Genomic DNA, 19073 nt, shown 5'->3' on the forward strand with positions numbered 1-19073 from the left:
GCCCTAATTTTACATGCTAGCGGTTCTATGCATAGATCAAAAAGTAGAGGGGACACCCCTGTCTAGTACCACGCTCTATGGTAATTGATTTGGTAAGGGACCCATTAACCAAGTTTCTATTAGAAGGTGTCTAATAGATGTCACTAACAGCATTGACAAACCTCAATCAAACCAAATTGATGCATTGTGTAACGGAGAAAAGGCCAGATAACTCTACCAAAGGCTTTTGCAGGGTCAAAACTGACAACCGAAAGGGGCATGTTGTATACTGAGGCTATGTCAATTGCACCTATCAATTCATGCATTAAGTCGTGGAGCTGACAGCCCTTAATAAAACCCTTGTGGTTGGCCTGAACCACAGGGCCAATCACTGACTCCATACTCTTTGCAAGGACCTGCACGCAGATTTTATAATAGCAGTTAAACAAAGAGATTGGTCTATAGGACTCGCAATTCTTAGGGTCCTTGTTTGGATTTAGGATTAAGCTAACGGCCGCTTCGTCCCACGATTTTGGCCTTGACATCTCCTCCTAGAAAATACCATCAATCAATCTGGCCGAAACAGGCACGATTACCTCATGATGGGAAATACAGAACTCCTTAGGTTTACCATCCAGCATGGTAGCACTGCCTCTTTTTAAAGCTACCTGAACCTCTTCTAAGGTGATTCTCTGGTGAAGCAGCAGGCCCGAGTTTTCGCCGAGCGAGTGAAGTGCTATACTATCAATATAGTCCTTCACCTGACCCTCTGAGACTGTAAGCTCGTCTGTGTATAAGTCGTGAAAGAGAGCCACAAAAACTTGTTCAATCTCAGTGTTAGTAGTGCACACCCTCCCCGAATCATTGGGTATGAATTATTTTATTAAGTTTGTCATAAATTAGGAGCGAGATTTCCAGGCAAGAGGCTTCCTGCATCCTTCCCCATACTCAAAATGGGCTAATTTACTAGCCTCCCATTTTTTCACTAAGCTATTATCGAAATGATCTGCTAAGGCTTATTTTGCTAGCTTTACTTTTCTGTCTTTCTCAACCTGGCTCTCCTCTCCTAATTGCAAACTTCTCTCATACATAGCCTTTGAAATATTATTTTCCAGGACTTTTATCCTATATCTACACTCTTTAAATGTGGTTGCTACAATGCTAATTATTCTGCCCCTGATGAAAGCCTTATAAGTATATCACATGGATAGGCACTGAGAAATCGTTAGCTGTAAAAATAAATCCAAGGAATCTCTCTTCAATTGAGTAATAGCTGTTGGATCCAGTAGAAGAGATCTATCAAGCGTCCAACTATTAACGGCGGACACCCTTTCAAGCCGCAGGTCTAAAGCAACTGCTGAATGATCGGATAGGTGCTTAGGGACGTGCTCCACCCCTTTCCCTCTATTCACCAGCCTGACATCAAACAGGAAGAAATCAATTCTAGAGGTATGCTCTTGCTTTTTATTCTGGATGGTATCGTTTTGACTACCGCTAACCCCCTAGATTTAACCCTCCATATATCAATTAGGCCTAGATCTCTCATTATTATTTCAATAAACTGTCTCATTTTTGGAGAACCGATGTTCTCCCCACTCGTAGATTTGTCGAGTTTAGGGTTTAATAGAACATTAAAATTACCTCCTAGAATAATTGGGGTTTTAACTTCTAATAACTTATAAAATATGGATTTCAGGGGAATATCATCATTATCAGTATTTGGGCCGTAGAACCCTGCCGGCGCATATCATACATTCTGTAATTTAACATTGGCTAGGGCCTCCCGCCCCCTGTATTCTACTTTACACTTCCCCAAAAGGGCTTTTACAGATTTTTTAAGAATTATGGCCACTCCCTTAGTGCAATATGTTTGATTAGTGTGGACTGACTCTTCAATCCACTTCTCTTTAGATATGGTGGCCTTCCATTACTCGAGTAAAAGACGGGTCTCTTGCAAAATCATTACTTCAGAGTCAGCCTGTTTCAAGTATTGCAGAATCAGTCTCCTTCTACTAGCGACTCTGAGCCTGTTACCATTCCATGTTAACATTTTTACCGAGGTATGGTCTCTAGAATTTTGCATCTTGACATAGATCTTTCATAAGTTCATCGCTGATTTGACTCATGCCCCTTGTACCTCTGAACCCTAAGTCTGGAATCTTATAAATGAGGACGGAATTATTTTTTTATTTTTTTCCCCTGCTGCACCCCACCCAGTGAAGTCCAAACATAACTATCTCATCAAGTGACCCCAACTTCCTCTAAAAAGGTATAGTTGTTTTGCTACCCTTTAGAGCTCTCTACTCCCTACGGCTTGAGGCCATTTATTATTTATGCTTCTGCAGGGCCATTATTAGCTCACAAAAATCACCTGCCTCTTTAGGATCCCTAAAGCTATGCATATTGTTGTTCCAGTTGACTTTTGGGCCGGGAATCTCAGTTGGGCTGGGGCACCCAGTGATCGCAACTCAGGTATGAATTTTCCCAGCTCCCACTGTCAATCAAGTGTCATCTTAGAGATATCTGACCGGACACAAAATGACCATTCCCCTTTGGTGAAACAGCCGGCTTGCAAGGCCTCTGAGAGAATTTGGTCTTTAAGTGTGTAGGATTTAAAGTGGACCAAGATTTTTCTCTGATTTTCTTAGTCGGGTTCTTGGAGAAAGTGTCTTGTGAATCCTCTGGATATCAGTCTTCAACTCCAGAGTACCTACAAAGGGGATACATTATCTTAATAAGCTAATGACAAAGCCTTGAATATTATCACCCTTGAAGCCCTCTGGAATGTTAAGTATTATAATGTTGTTTACCTGGTGCTATGCTCCAAAGATTCTATTTTATCAATAGCCCCTTCTCCCCACTCTTTAGAGTTTGAGTTTCAGCCTGGTTAAGCTCTACCTCCCTATTAAGGGTCTTCAGGGAGATTTCCATAGAGTAAATACTCTCTGTGATGGCCGACATTCTAGCCTTTAAAGTCTTGCAGGTCTCTTGAATCTTAATTTGGTTTCTCTCGGATATGGCAAACTTGCTTCTAATTCCTGTGGATAAGGCATCTAGCATCTCAACCAGGCCCTGCAGCATCTGGGTGTCTTCCGTTGATCTGGGGGTAGTTACTGCGCTTGTAGAAGACGAATCTTGCCCCCCCCTCTAAGCATTAGTCCCAGTATCATCTAATACTTGAAATCTATTAGCAGTAGTAACGTTCATGCATAATAACTCTGTGCTCTGTAGTTTGGACTCCATATTAGCTGAACTCTTTGCCTTGTCTTCCATAGAACCAGTCAAATTGTTTGTGGGGGGACCGAGAGAAGAGTGTTTTCGGGCACTTTATTCTGTGACTTGGCCTGAACCTTAAAGAAAGATCTCAAAGAGGGGGCTATTTTCACTCACTCTGCTTTCCTTTTCTGCAGGGCTGGAGCAGAAGGGAGCTGTGCTGTAACTATGAGTGGGGCTTGGGTAGGACCTAAACTAGTGTTTGCTGATTTCTAGATCTTAGTTTTCCTACTCCCTTGCTTACACTCAATTTTCTCATAGAACGGACCTTGGGTGGGTTGGGGGCCTCTGCCTTACAGATACTATTGTTTCTTGAGGCATATCTGTTAGGCTGTCTCATGCAACTACCAGCTACATGAACACCCAGAAGTGCAGCTGAACACCCCCAGACTTACTTGAGCAAATGACTCAAGCCCCTCCTTCACAAGTTTCTTCTTCTCTTCCTTTTCTCCTTTGCTGGCCTCCAGGAATGCAAAAGAGGCCCCGGACTCCTTGCCCCCACGTCAAGCCCGTCTTGGGCTCATGTGCAACAAAAATGCAGCAAGTTCACCATTGTGGCCCGGGGGAGCCGTTTTCCCAATTTATTTTGCTTTTGGAGGGCTTCTAAGTCCCAGGCAGAGGCAGGGGCACCAGGCAGAAAATGATCTGCTCTGGCGCGCCCCGAAAGGAAACCTGAAAGGCAGCGTGTCTCTCCCTGCGCACTTCAGCTGCTGCCTGAAGCAGCTGCCCCCGCCTGAAGGAGAAAACACTAGGTGGTGAGTCCTGGTCGACATCTGCCAGAAAGCTGAGCACTCCGTTATGGAGCCGAGGCTGGGAAAGCAACACTCTGTCCGCAGAAAACAAGCCAGGTAAGCGAGCCCGGCATTGAGCGCCCACGTGGCCGAAGCCAGAGGAAGAGTACCAAGCTCTCTGCTCGGAAACTAACCAGCCACCATGTTCCCTTCATCCTTGCGAGTAATGGGGGGATAGGGAAATTCAACAAACTTTGGGGCCGGTTAGTAGATGAACCAGAGGGTTAGACTTTAAACCTGAGTAATATATAAATTTTTTCTGTTTTGCATATTTAGCACTTATGTACTTTTGGTGGCTTAAATTTCAAAAAAGCGGATAAAAATGTGTTTATCGTATTAACGCCATGTGCAGCTCTTCATTGTCGTTCGATACATATATCTGGGTGTATGATCACTTTGTATGGATGTATTTTATCACAGTTTTGGGATCTTAATTAAAAATATATTTTAAAAAAAGAATTCTAGAGCTGACTCATTGGTGGGTCAAGACACATGCAGATACATGCAAATGCATATTTTGCATTATTGGCACATAAAAACACGAATTGCAGTTTTACAACATGCCTTAATTGCATTCTGTGTTTTCTCTTACATTGACTACCTTAATGTTGGGATATGCGTCCTACTCTCTTCTACGTTTCTGACGATCAGTAAAAATCCTACACTGTAGAAGAACATGTAACTTACTTTTAATCCTGATTCTACATCATAGTTATTATCACTGAAGTCATAAATAACCTCTCTCCTGTCTGGTTTTCAATGTAATTCACACTATGGCATTTCATATTCTGTAAAACAAGTAATGAAAAGGGAGGCTGTGAGGCAAACTGCTAGTACAATGCATGCTGGGTAATGGAAGCTGCTGGCTCTCCTAACGTTACATTGTATGCTGATTGCAAATGATGCACTTTTGACCTGAAATGCACTTTTCCCTTCAATGTTCTTTACAGTTACAGCACAATTTTCACTTCATAGAGCATTTATACACTATATGCTGGAATGCAGTTTATATGTTACTTACAACAGTGTAGCATTCAACAGAAAAATGCAGTTTTAGCTGTCCTGATAAAGACTTGTTGAGGTGTTACAGTGTTGATCAACACTGGGATATCTACCTCCAGGGTCAGAAGATTATTATGTATACCTATATATATGTAAAAGTGCCCTTGGGGCCCAGCACGCAGGTGGGACTATTCTACGTTTATGACTTCACGAATCCTGACAAATGTTTAGTTTGCCAACTAACACAAATATTTTACTCCTGTGCCTTTGACACTAGACTTTGAGGGAAAGCTGCCCTCATAATTTTTTAGGAAGTCTTAGAAGCAAGTACAATACCAGAATGGCAATCAAATATCTTTCAGTCAATGCAGTCTGCAGGTGATTAATTTTGTTTGCACTTATTTATTTTCATTCAATCGGTTTTGGTGGAACTTGCCTCAGTTATTGCATTGAGCAGTGCATCTCTAGTAGAGACCAGTGCACCTCTATTTTTGGGGTACCAGAGCTGCCAGTTGGCTTTATCTTTTACTCTATATTGGATTTCATAAGGCATCAAAACTCTCTGCATCTTGGTGATATTGTCTCAGTTTGGATATTTACATTCAAAACATGTTTGTAGCTCTTCCCTAAACTTCTAGGTATTCTCTTTGATTTCAGGGAACTGTCTAATGAGGTTAGGTGGCCCAGATGGGTACCATGGTACATGAGTTGAAACCTTTTGACCATGCCTCAGGCCCTCGTATGTTCTCAAGGAAAGGAGAGTATTTGATTGGTCATCTCTGTTTTCACTGTCTTCATGATCACTTGGGAAGGGTGCCCTTCTGCAGCTAAATGAGTGTCTCAGATCGAAACATCTAGCACTTAATTCTGTTCTCCTAAAGCTATACTGTGTAATATTCAGTCTACACATCTGCCCATCATGAGCGTTAATCTCAGGCTGAGGAGGTATAGCTCATGACATGGAAGGAAGCCTGAAATTAGGTGTTCCCTGCCCCTCATATTATTAAGTGTTTATATGTGAACTTTCACTGGTATAATAATAATATTTGGTGTGAAGTAAATGTCTTATGGAGACAGCACACAGAGGATTTTGTGCTTCAACAGGCCGCCATCAGTTTCAGCACACCCCTCAATCCACTCAATACCAATGACTGTTTTGTGTGGAGCCACACAAATTATTATTTGTTTATATGTGACCTTTTAGTGGCATCGTAATAATTTTCGGTATGAAGCTGAAGTTTTGCGCAGATTACACACAGCTGATCTTGGGCTATGAAAGGATTCCATACGAGATTCAGCACACTGTCCAATCTTTCTTAATAGCTATCCATGCTTCAATAAGTAATAATGTGTGATGCTCAATGCCAGCGAGATAAAGGGCCTAATATTTGGGCAAGAGTGACTGTGGGCTCGCTTTTTAGCCCAAACAGATGGATTTGTAACTTACCCTCTGACCAACGATTCTAGTGTGACAATGTATGCATATTGGGGATCATATTAACTCACTAGTTCCTGCCTTCTTTTACCAGATGAGGCTCCTTAAGAAGGTCTTTTCATTGAAATATCACTATATGCTAGTCCAACATGTGGGAGCAGGGAGACTATGCTAATGAATGCTTACTGGGACTGGCCAATGGGACTGAAAAGAAACTTCATGGTCACAGAATTTTGTATTAAGACTTTTCTTTGATGTACGTAAGTTTGATCGTGTCTCAGAAGCTCGACAACTACTACATTGCACTATAGCTTCTAGTGAAAAGTGGTCAACATGTTTCGTGCCTCTAGAGCCCAGGGATTGGGCGATCGTACGTATGATGTAGGAGGATAGGTGAGACTAATGAGTCCCATCATCCAACAAGTGTCCCTCAAATTTACCAGGACCCTCCATCTTTCCTAAGGAGCATTATTCTGCCTCTCTTGAGGTGGAACCATAGACAGGCATATACCCAGGGGTAGGCAGGTGAACAGTGTTAGGTCATCCCTTACTAGAAGGGAGACCTTTAGTCCCAGATCGGAACCACTTTACTGTTGTTTGGTCCTGATGAAGTGCCGCCCAATCCCTGGGCTCTAGAGGCACGAAACATGTTGACCACTTTTCACTAGAAGCTATCCAGGTACTTGACGACCACACAATAGCACCATTGTTTTTTACTTAGACCTGGTACCCTTCGTCTATAAAATTTGCTTTTAGGATACTAGAGCCTATTTTAGCCACCACTCACTCACACCACTAGTTACACGGTTAGTTAGCTCCCTCACTTGTACTCATCTACACGGCACCTTCGGATCAAAAGATCTCCAACGAAGAGCCCCCAGACCCGTCCGGCATTGCAGCGCCAGCCAGACGAGGAGTGCCCAATGATGAAGCATGACACCCTAACAGGTGTGTGAAGGCGTCAAGATCTAACTTTCAAGTCTTCCTGAGACAGGACTACCAGCCACTTGGGTCAACCTCTCTGTGACCATTTTGGCGAAGGAGAAACTACCCCTATTTTGATATGATCCATTTTTTTGAGAGGAGCTTGGATGTAGGACTTTGATAAAATATCTTGCTCTTCCTTCCCGTTTGATTTTGAGAAACTTATTTACAGACTACATATAATGTTCCTTGGTGGATTAAGAGCACATCTAAGAGTTTTCCTCCTCAGATGGTAAATGGTGAGCTGCATATATCACAATTGACCCCAATTATGCATATCAGCAGTGGTTTCTATGTAGGGTGAGGCCTACCCCAAAGATGGTAAGTACCTGCTAGCAGGGTTGTTTCTGGTTTCAAACTCTATGCAACACCCATGCTTATTATCAGTGATACTTAGCGCACAGTGACACCTACCATGTCATCAAACCTCATGCACCTCAACTAAAATGCCTATAAATTCCAATACACAAACAGCAATGAATTCCGAAGGGTGCTCACGAACCTGATGCAAACAGAACACTGGACTACCTCGCCAGGGGTACGAAGCACTACTAAAAAATGCAAATGTTATACAATTACTAATGCTATACAATACAAACAGAATTTTCAAACTGAATCAATTGCAAATAATTTGCAGCTCGAATTTAAAAGAGGAACTAGCTCCGTTCTGAGGCTAATAAACTTCAAAGTAAATCTAAGGAGGTCAAATAAAACGTGTCCCAACAAACGATTTTGCATTGTCTCTGATAGTAATATCTAAAGGGGTGAACAAACCCATTTACAAACTCAGGGCCACCGTCTACAGAGTTGCAGTCATTTTTTCTGTATTTTGCAGCTAATGTTCAGGATGCATGAGTGTATTGTAGACATAGGGTACCTCTCTGTTTACTAGTGTGACATACTTTCTTATTGGGTCTTCTCTAAGTCAGTCAACAAAGTAATTAAAAAAATACTATTTAAGAACTACTTGCAGTATTCCATTTTTTTAAGATTTCATACGCAGTCCTAATATAATTTAAACAAGAAGCGTCAATATATTGTGCAGGGGACATGGGGCTGCTGGAGAAATGTATATGATGAAATGGGGCTGTTCAATTCCTAGCATGGCAAACTATCTGGTCTTTTGCCAAATTACGCTGTTGATGTAGATCTCTAATGGTTTCCTAATAAGAGACTTGTGTCACCTACAATCTACATTGTTGCTTGTCTTAGAGGAACAAGATTTACAAAATGATCACACTACAAAAACATCATTATAACAGTGTCATTATCAATTGATGCAAAATCGGTGCATCACTGTCACTTCATATAAATTCACCCTAATGCAATCTTATTGTCGTTTATATTATTTTAAACTCATGATAAAATAATTCATCAAATCAAGCCAATCTGGACTTACAGAAGTAATCTCTCCGTCATAAATTCTTATAGATCTGTGGTACTGCAATATTCAAAATGAATTCCCAGTAACAACTTGAATGTGCATGCTATTTTGTTTTTGATTGGCTTGTAGTCGAAAGCTAGGCTATGGTACAACTTCACTGTCCATCAGTGTACCTTTAAGGGCAGCTAGCCAGCTGGTAAACATCGGTTATCCGATGAATCAGGATTTGGCCAGATCTCTTTTGGTATTTCTTCGCTGACTCCTACAACTTGTTCACTCCTTGTGCCATCACACGATGTTTATTTCCAATGCTTTTTCCCCCTTGATGAACCTAGTGAATGCAAAGGCGCTGAGATTCAGAGATCTGTAGTTCCCCTTCAGGATAAGTTCTGCAATGGCTCTGCCCACTGCTGGAGACTGCTGCAGGCCGTGTCCACTGAACCCTGTGGCAAGGTACATATTATTCACCAACGGGTGCACCCCAAGGATGGCGTTCTGGTCATGAGTATTGTAATCGTAGTAACCAGCCCAAGCACACTTCACCTTCAGAGACTGAAAGACGGGGACCCGCTGGGCCAATTTTGGCCAGACCTTCTCATAGAAAAAAGAATCATCTACTTCCAGATTGCTGATGTCTGGCTCCTCATTCTCTTCTGGTGAAATTCCACCAATATAGTTGCCAGCCATGCCGTCCCGTCTGAAGTAGGCGCCAGAGGTGTCAATCAGCAGCGGACATTCCATGCCTGGTCCATCAGGGCAATGGAATACATAGGCATACCTCTTCCTAGGCTCGACTGGCAGCTTCACACCACTAATCGAGTTAGGAGGTCCTACCCCAATATGGGCCATCTGAGCCACTGTGGCAGACCAGGCGCCAGCAGCATTGATAACTATGGCACACTCCACGGGCTGGCTCTCCAAGCTGTTGGGCATCTGCACTTGAACTTCAGAAATCCGGCCAAACGTCAGGTCCTCGCCATCTTTTGTGAGCATTTCTCGGTTGGCAATTCCGAAACCGGTCACCTCTCCATGGCACTGCCACACACCCATGGATAGGGCTTTTTGGCGGAAGGCGTTGAGAAGGGTCCATGGATCGAACCAGCCCTCGTTCTCAAGGCCGTATGAAGCCAAGGCAATGCCTTCGGAGTTGATCCAGGGGAATTTCTTCTTCAGCTCTTCTGGGTGCAGTAAGGCCACTTTGGCACCCTCACCCCTCTGAATCTGCACGTTCTTCTCCAGTTTAGGGGCAGTTTCTTCACTTGCTAGGAAGAGATAGCCGGATGGATTAAACTGGATATCAATTGGATCTTCATTCAAAACACCAAGATACTCATTGATATTTCGCAGGAAATGGGCAGAGAACAGGGACATCTGTATGTTTTCGGGCATTGAGAACTGCTGCCGAATCCCTCCCACTGACAGGACGGTGGAGGCTCTGGAGTATGTGGGATCTTTCTCCACCACCAGCACTTTAACGCCCTCGCGAACCATCTCCATTTTCTTCAGCCAGTAGGCAATGGACCACCCAATCACACCACCGCCAACAATCACAATGTCCGCACGCTCTGGAGGCAAATCACCAGTCTTCTGGAAAGGGGTCCAGTCGCTGCTCGGAAGGGCGCCTTTCAATGTCTTGTGGATCTTGACAAATTCTTTATCAAGGCCCTTGAAAAAGTCACTCTGCTTCCGGACCAGCGAACTGCTTCTGGGACAGCTCCAGTAGTTGAAAGCATGTCTGGATAGAGAGGACGGCCCCGCGCTCAGCCTCGCAACACGGTACGCCGGAAGCATCCACTCCATCGTGCAATGGTCGAAGTGCTGCGCCAGACGGGATTGTTGCAGTTTTGTTCGGAAAGCGAGTGAGAGAAAAAAACGCTCCAGTTATGCAACAGTGCAAAGGTTGAATTTGGGGGCAATGCACACCCTCCCTTACAAAAATGAGATCAACTTCTCTGAGCTCGGTTGCTTCTGTCTGTTCTCGTGAGGGCGGAGTTTATTTCCCTAAAACGTTCGTTGCTAGGGTTTCTCACATGGAACCCGCGGTTGGTAGCACAGCGCCTGGAAGGGGAGGTGGCGCTATATAAGGTACGAAAGTTCGAAGGACACCATCAGTGGACCTCGACTTTGGGGGGAGTCAGCTGATTTTTGTTTTTGGCGCGCTGGCAGTATAAAGTGATTGGATGGTTGTCATACAGCAGCCGGCGTCTGTAACCAGTAGCGACCGAACTCGTGTTTTTAATCAGATACCCCAAACCTAACTGGTACCCTCCGTGATTCTTCGCCTTTGCAGCACCTTTTTTAATGCACAGCGTTAAACTTGGCGGCGCTGTTCTGAGATTCCTTATACATAAGTGTATGCTGCTAGTCCTACATTTCCGTTCCATTGAGTTGGATGCCTAGTTGCCCCATCGCGTTTTCGTCCCTTCAGCCACTGACAGTTTTAAGCGAACACCACTTTGCATCCTGGCACGTGCATTAGAATTACCGGCGTCATCTGCCATCGTGGAAAGTGGTGTTGTTTAACTGCACAAAACTGCCTAAAAGTGTTGTAATTACCTTGAACAAAGGCCTAGAAACTGTCTGAAAGTGTTGTATTTACCTTGAACAGTTTCGCACTATCGTTGTGTGAACAATGTTTTTGGGACTGATACATTTAACTGTCATAATGATGATTCCTTTTGTGGAGCTTTCGATTCGTGTGGACCACATCCCTTGAACAATGTATTCACTACTGAAGGAGCCATTTAAGCTACTGCTATTGCTAAGTGGCAATATAGGTTGCAAGAGTTACAGTATTGTGTTGAATACATATCTGATGTGAAGAATATCTTTGCAGATTGTCGCTCTACGCTACCTTTGTCTCTCCAGGTTACCTTTAAAGCAATCGATGGGTGTGCGGGACGTGCTTGAGGTGGCTTTCCTTATAGTTGGCGTTGTGGCCAGTCTGATGAGTGGATGTATTTCGAAGGGTTGCTGTTGAAGGTGATGGTATTTTGTGAAAGGTTTTAAGTTCATTGGCGAAGGTTGGCTTAAGGATGAACCTTCTAAATCGATGCTTTTAGTCATGTTTATGCAACACAGTGGTTCAGCACCCCACACAGTATACAATGACAGCAGTAATCAGAACAGTAATCAAAGAATTAATTCAGTAGGACTTAGAGTTTTCTTTTCATTCTTGTATTCAAAATCTTCATACAAGCGTAGCCAACGCGTTTCGTCCGAAGGACTTCTTCTTTGGGGGCGAAAGATATTTTAGAAGTTTGTCGGTAGTTTTTCCTCTCCAGGATTATTTTGTTCGGTGCTTCATATGCGTGGCATTAATAGCCTAGTTATAAAAGAAAACGAGTTAATTATTCCTATTGGGTGTACTTCCTGGTAAATGGGCCATCAGAATGGTGCCTTCATTCACATCCAATTCATGTGGTGTCTGTAATGACTTCAATATTCGTAACGTATCCGTTCTCCCCCGGTCACGGTCTCCGGTTTGTAGTTCAAAGTTGACTGGGTGTGAAAGAATAGAGGGGTGATTTCTTTTTGGGGGGGCGGGGGGGGGGGAGGGGTTGTGCCGAGTGGCTTTTGTGCCAGTGTTTTGATTTGGCACATGAAGGTCCTATGGAAATGATGGCTATGCAGAGAAGGATCAGGGATATGTCTTGGTGGTCAGGAATGGTTCGGTATGTGGAGCATTTTTTTTTTTAAATATATATTTTTATTGTGCTTTTAAAAAACCCAGTTATGAAGTGTCGTACATTAATAATCCATACATCAAATAGTACACTTTTATAGCCGCGGCGGGCCATTTGAAAAGGTATCAATGCAAACCCTATATTGTTGTATCATGGTTCCATGGGGTCTCCCTGTCCTTTAGGTGCCAATGGCCCATTGCTGGTCGCTTAGCTCAAGAGGAACAACCGTCCGGGACCCGACTAGTCGTCACCCACTGTGACATCAAAACCATAGTACTTCCTCCATTTACCCCATATCCTGTGGAATTTCTTCGAGCATCCCCTCGCCTTATATGTGACCCTTGCTGCTGCCATATACATGTCCATCCTGGCCCTCCACTCTCGGAGTAGTGGTGCAGTGACGGCCCCCCACATTTTTGTCACCACCAGTGCTAATGCTGTAAAGAAGGTTTGCTGTTTGCTCAGGTCTACGTCGCCCAGGATTCCCAACAGTATAAATTTAGGATCCGATGGTATATCAACCTCCAGTACTTTACTCAATTCCTGCAATATCCTCCCCCAATAGACCTGTATTATAGTGCAGTTCCAAATTTGTGGTAAAAGTTGCCCTCTCCATGTCCACATCTCTGACCGGTAGAGGCAGTTGCTCATCCTACTTTATGTAAACTGTCTTGGTTGTAGTAAGCTCTATGGAGTATTTTGTATTGAATGAGGCGAAGGCGTGATTTAACCGCCACCTCCCTAGGATCCATTAAGGCTGCCTCCCAGTCTATGATTTCAAGTGTGCCCAGGTTCCCCTCCCAGGTAGATCGTAGCTTGCTTAATCTGTCCGGAGCATTATTAGTGAGGGTCCGGTATGTAAGTGATACTGTAAGAATGTGCTCGTGGAGCAGTCTCCCCTCCAGTGGTGCATATTCTGGTAGTGGGGAATCACCTATGTTCTCTGCTTGCCATGCGTTTCTGATTTGAGCATACCTGAGGAACTGGGAGGTCTGTAGTGCAAAGTCTAAGTTTGCCATTAACGCTAATATCCCCTATGGTGGAGATACCTATATCGTCCCACCCTCCAAAGCCTTGTAGCTTCCGTATTTCTGTTAGCCAAGAGCAATGCCAAAAGGTCTTTGTCTGGTGAGTTTCCAGTCCCACCCCATTGCCTTCGTTGCCCTCCCCACGTCTCTATTGTGGCTTGGGTGGCCGGGTTAAGTCTTCCTTTACCTCTGACACCATTAAGTTAGTGTAGGCAGGTACGTCCGGCCATTGTGTCCCTCTCCAGTCTATGGGTGGGGTGATATCCCGATGCATGTAGCCATTCATTCACTGGTGCTAGTTCCGCCCAGTAGGAGGCCTCTATGTCAGGGAATGATATTTCCCCCCATTGTACTGATTTCGTTGTAAGGCACCAAGTGCAATTCTAGGTTGTTTCCCTAGCCACAGGAGTGAGCGTAGCTCAGCGTCAATTTCCCGGAAGGTTGCTTGTGGGAGGGGGAAGTACGTGTTCTGTAGTGCATATAGGAATCAGGGCAAGGTGATCATTGTCAACATAGCAGCCTGGCCTTGTATGGTGAGTGGGAGTTCTCTCCACCGATGTGCATCTTCTGCGAAGTCCGTGAGTACGCGCTTAATGTTTTTTCAATAGCAAAGTTCCCTGTCAGCTGTAAGGTATATTCCCAGGTAGTTAAACCCGCCATGGGCTATCTGGAGGTCCCTGGGGATGGTGGGCCATGTCGTCAAAGTAACTGGGCTATATATAACTGATTTGTGCCAGTTGATTGTATACCCCGATTGATGTCCATACCTATCTATAGTGTGAAACAGGGTAGGAATCGTAGTAGTCGGGTGCGTGATATATAAAAGTATGTCGTCCACATACAGGGAAATCTTTTCTTCCAGAGTATCCCCTGGATGGTTGCGAAATCACGTAGTCCAACCTAGAGTAGACCCTATGCGCACCCGAGTAGTAGGAGTAGCTCAGCCACTGGATGTAAGTGCCTCCAAACATCTTCAAGACCCAATGTCTCAGCGAGACGTGCCAATTGTGTAGTGCCTTATGTTTGCTTATGATCCCCTGTGTGGTCAGTGGGTGTGTGCTTCACATCATTAAAAATGCACCCCCCCGGTAATATTCATCAAATGCGGCGTCTCTAATAGGATTTCTGTCATCTTGTTGAACGTCCTAGATTGCAGTTTTGGCGGGGCATAAACTGAAAGGATAGTTGCAGTCCTTCTGCCACATGTCCCTGTCACCCCAACGAATGTGCCCTCGGGATCTATCCATGTGCGTGCCACATGGAAGGGGGGTGACTTCTTAATCAAAATTGCTACCCCTCTAGAGCTGGAGGTGTACCCCGCATGGGCTTAGACTGTATATGCCCCCCTCCCTATGAATCCACATTTTGTGTCTTTAAGATGAGTTTCCTGTAGCATCACTACGTCTGGGTGAATACGTTTTAGAAAGAACGTCACAACCCCCTTTTGAGTTTATCCCCAAGGCCGTTAACGTTCCAGGTCATGGCAGTGAAGGGTTCAATCTCAGAACTCCTCATGGTTGGCTGTGGTACATTTGTGTCGTACATGTATGTATAGAATACAACAGAGCCCAGGCTTGAAAGTGTACCTTGTTATATGCAATCCTCATGACTGAACCATAACTGAATCTTAACTGTCAACTACAACTTCTCATTAAAATGTGAGACCCAACCCCCCTCACCTCACTCCCCCTAGTTTCACAGCTACCCCCATAGTGATAATTCCGGGGTTGTGATTAACCCCTCCCATGCTCATGACGAGCTGAGCTCGTCATGAGCCACGGTGGCCGTGTGCTCATGACGAGCTGAGCCTGTCATAACGGCCGCAACGCGCGCACGCAGGGCTAATTCCCCAGCTGTGCTGAGCGTTCAATGGAAACAGGTGTGGCCGCGACGAACCGAGCTCGTCATGAGCACACGGCCACCGTGGCTCATGACGAGCTGAGCTCGTCACGAGAACCGGGACGCTGTGCGCCCCCCCCAGCACAGTGGGTTAATTACCCCAGCGGCCAAGGGGTTAAGGGCGGCAGAGGTCTGTCGCCCACCGCAACCCAAAACTTATGTTACAAATCTAAACACTTGCCACACATTAAATGAACAAAGAAAAACAAAAAGAAGAAGCTTGTCCAGAAAGTGGAAAGGAAAGAATGGAGAGGGGAAAGAAATAGAAAGGACGAAAAAAACGGTTGGGAGGAAAAGAAAGGGGAAGATTGCTATCAAAGTCTTATGCATCTTCCGGCCTGTCACGTGCTCCTGATCGCGACGCTACAGTCACTGTGCATGTCTGAGTGGTGGTATTGGGGGGTGGCAATTCTCGAACTCAGGAATGTGGAACATTTCTTGAGGGAATGAATGGCTTGTGCAGTTAGTGACAACTCACAAGTTACTGTACCAAGTCCAGTGGAAGCTGTTCCAATTCCAGCTAAACTTAGGGTTAAGTTAGTTATGGATGCCATTGGTCCTATCAATGTGGTTAGGGAAGGTTGTAGGTTTGGAATTGTGCTAGTGGGTAATTCTTCACAGAGGCCTCAAGTGAAAATTGTGGTCTGTTAACACAACTGAAATAATTGGTTTATTACAGTCTGTATTTTTGAGATAAGGAGCCCCTAATGAGTTATTAACAGACAGCGTAGTTCAGTTCACTTCTCATGAATTTGATTTTTTTTTGGCACATTGGGGTGTCAAGCACATCAAGACATCTTTGCATCATCCCTGTATCCATGGCCTAGTGGAAACGGGGGGATGTGGTGAGAGTGTGTGTACCTGACATAACAATCAAAGGTCAGTCCAGATTTTCGTCTCCTGGGAGGGTCATTCAAGTTAAGGATTGTGTGGTCATGCTTGAGGATAGCAAATGGTGGAATAAAGAGAAGTTGTTTCTTCAGAGTGCTGTAGAATTTCAGGGTGTGGTGAGATTAAGAAACTATTCCCTGGGGAGTTTTGAGCTTCATCATTTGAAACTGAGGAGAACACAGAGGGGAAAGAAAGCCTCCTGTCAAATTGCATGACTATGTTTAATCATTTCCAAATGTACTCTTATCTTTGACCGTGCCTCGTGATATGGGTTAATGTGCAATGGCGTTTTAGTAAATATTTACTGTTTTCATAGCTGCGTATCTTAAAGTGCTCGTTTTGAGCACTGTGGTTATTTAATTTATTCTTTTTTATCTAAGTTTGTTTGGTGTAGGAGTTATTTGGTGCTAAAAAATGGGAAGAAGTGTTGCGTCTCAGTCTTTAAGTGGGCAGAAAGTTACGGGTGTTTAGAACACAGGGATAATTGTCGTACAGACTTACCGGAGTTGGTCCTGTGCTGCTGCTTGGCCTGTGACATTTCTGAGCCTTGGAATACACCCAGCTATTCCTGCCTGAATTGCCTCTGTGTCCTTCCTGTGGGCTTTTGACTGAGTTCTCTGACTTCCCATTACCATGTCTTGGCCGCCTGTCTTCTAGCTTTGAGGTATGGGTCTTTGGACAAAGCTCCACGTAACAAAGTAGTTCTCGGGGTTGTATTACAAATGCGCTTGTGACCCTCTTTTTTCTGATTGGTCCTTTCAAGCAATTATGGTCCCCATAATGACAAACCTATCATCTGAAACTTGTCAATCAATCAATCAGGATTTTTTAAAGCACGCTACTCACCCGTGAGAGTCTCAAGGTGCTGGGGGGAGGGTGGGGTGCAGCTCCGGTTGATTCGAAGAGCCAGGTTTTGAGGTTCTTCCTGAAGGTGTGCAGGGTCGGGGAGTGTCTGATGTTGACAGGGAGCTCGTTCCAGGTTTTGGCTGCGACGTAAGAGAAGGCTCGTCCGCCAGCTCTGTTTCTGCGGATGCGGGGTGTCTCTGCTAGGGCGAGGTCGGCGGAGCGGAGGTTCCTTTTGGGTGCGTGGAAGGAAACGCTCCCATTGAGGTATTTGGATCCGATGTTGTGGAGGGCTTTGTAGGCGTGAGTGAGGAATTTGAAGATTACTCTCTTCTCGACGTGGAGCCAGTGGAGGTCTCGTAGGTGTTGGGTCATGTGTTCGTATTGCGGGGTCCCGAGGACGAGTTTGGCTGCTTCGTTCTGGATGGTTTGGAGCTTGTTTAGCAGAGTTCTGTTGATTCCGGCATAGAGGGCATTTCCGTAGTCCAGGCTGCTGATTATGAGTGCGTGGGTGACGGTCTTTATGCATTCGGGGGGGTATCAACTTGAAGGTCTTGTGAAGGCAGTTGAAGCTGGTGGAGGCAACATAGTTGATTTGGCGGGTCATGTTGAGGGAGGAGTCGAGGATGATGCATAGGTTCTGTGCGTGGTCTGTGGGAGTGGTCGGCTCCCGAGGGTGATGTGGTCTTTTCTGGGTCCTGTTTCTGATTTTACCTTGCCAGCTTCTGTCTCTTCCAGTCACTGTTGAAGTGCATTCTTGGCTCTCTTTTGTGAATACCTTCATTGGCCTCCCCTTTTATTGACTCCCACCATGAGTGGGTTAAGGGCCAACTAGGATATATTGTGACCATTTTTCAGTCCTCCAGGATCTTACACTGGTGGTATGGTTGCGACTCTTGTAGGCCTTCTTTTGCTTGCAGTGCCTTCACATTTATCTTGAGCTATTTGTCCCTCCCTTCCTAGAGTGTTCACCAAATAAAAATAATAATAATAATAATAATAGTTGCATTTCTAAAACGCCTGGTTACATTGAACCAGTGTGTCCCCGCGCTGAGGTAACAGCTAACAGAACGCAGCATACACAAAACCTGATAGCAAAACAAAATTAGACCCCAGGAAACAAATAGGTCTTCAGACCGTTCCGAAAGATGGGTTCCGAGCACTCCAACCGGAGATTCTGAGGAAGAGTGTTCCACAGCTGGGCCGCCAAGAATCGAAAAGAGCGGCCGCCCATCCTGGATCTCAAAATCTTGGGGATATGTACCTTTCCTTTCCCACTCGATCTGAGCAGTCTGGTTAGTATATAAGGAGTGAGAAGGTCTTGCAAATACAAGGGCCCCTTCTTCTGTAGGATCCGATGACTCACACACATGGCCTTAAACTTCACTCTTTCCCTGATGGGCAGCCAGTGCAGGGCGGTCAGTTCTCTTTTCGCTGAAGCTCTCCTCTGTAACATAAGAACTAGTCTTGCAGCTGCATTCTGGATACACTTCAATCTCCGTATGCACTTATCGGTTGCACCCAAATACAGGAGATTGCAGTAATCTAGTCGAGAGGTCACCAAAGCATGCACCATGATCTTTCTAGATGCCATGGGGAGGGTGTCAAGGGTCTTCCGTAAGATACCAAAACAGGCGCCTGCCACCCGCCTGGTTTGGTAATCAAAAGACAGCCTGTTGTTCACCCACACCTCAAGATTCTTCGCTTGTTCGCACGGTGTAGGGTTATGGCCCAATGTCTGAGGCCACCAGGCCGATGACCAAGCTGACGGAGCCTTCCCTATCACCAGCACCTCAGTCTTGGTACCGTTCAGCTTCAGACAATTGTTTGCCATCCACCCTGCCAGTTCTTGAAGGCAGGATATGAAGTTAGAGGCAG

The 19073-nt window shown here is 44.9% G+C and overlaps 2 protein-coding genes across 4 annotated transcripts in view; one reads left to right on the forward strand and one right to left on the reverse strand.

The window, feature by feature from the left end:
• The window catches only part of FOXRED1 (FAD dependent oxidoreductase domain containing 1), a 108233-nt gene extending 97475 nt beyond the window's left edge, over nt 1-10758 (reverse strand). For both annotated transcript variants that reach the window (XM_086927623.1, XM_086927622.1), the window contains exon 1: nt 8864-10758. In XM_086927623.1, coding sequence (XP_086783749.1) covers nt 9137-10648 — 1512 coding nt within the window. In that variant the 5' untranslated portion in view covers nt 10649-10758 and the 3' untranslated portion in view covers nt 8864-9136. The remainder of the gene's footprint in view (nt 1-8863) is intronic.
• A 70-nt stretch (nt 10759-10828) lies between these two features.
• Nucleotides 10829-19073, forward strand: part of WDPCP (WD repeat containing planar cell polarity effector) — a 2342145-nt gene continuing 2333900 nt past the window's right edge. Inside the window, exon 1 of one of the 2 annotated variants that reach the window (XM_086927625.1) lies at nt 10829-10933. The gene's annotated coding sequence lies outside the window, so the exon portion shown is untranslated. The remainder of the gene's footprint in view (nt 10934-19073) is intronic. The other variant, XM_086927624.1, reaches the window with a different exon arrangement.

Source organism: Lissotriton vulgaris, chromosome 6 (genome assembly GCF_964263255.1).
Source record: "Lissotriton vulgaris chromosome 6, aLisVul1.2, whole genome shotgun sequence".
NCBI lineage: Eukaryota > Metazoa > Chordata > Amphibia > Caudata > Salamandridae > Lissotriton > Lissotriton vulgaris.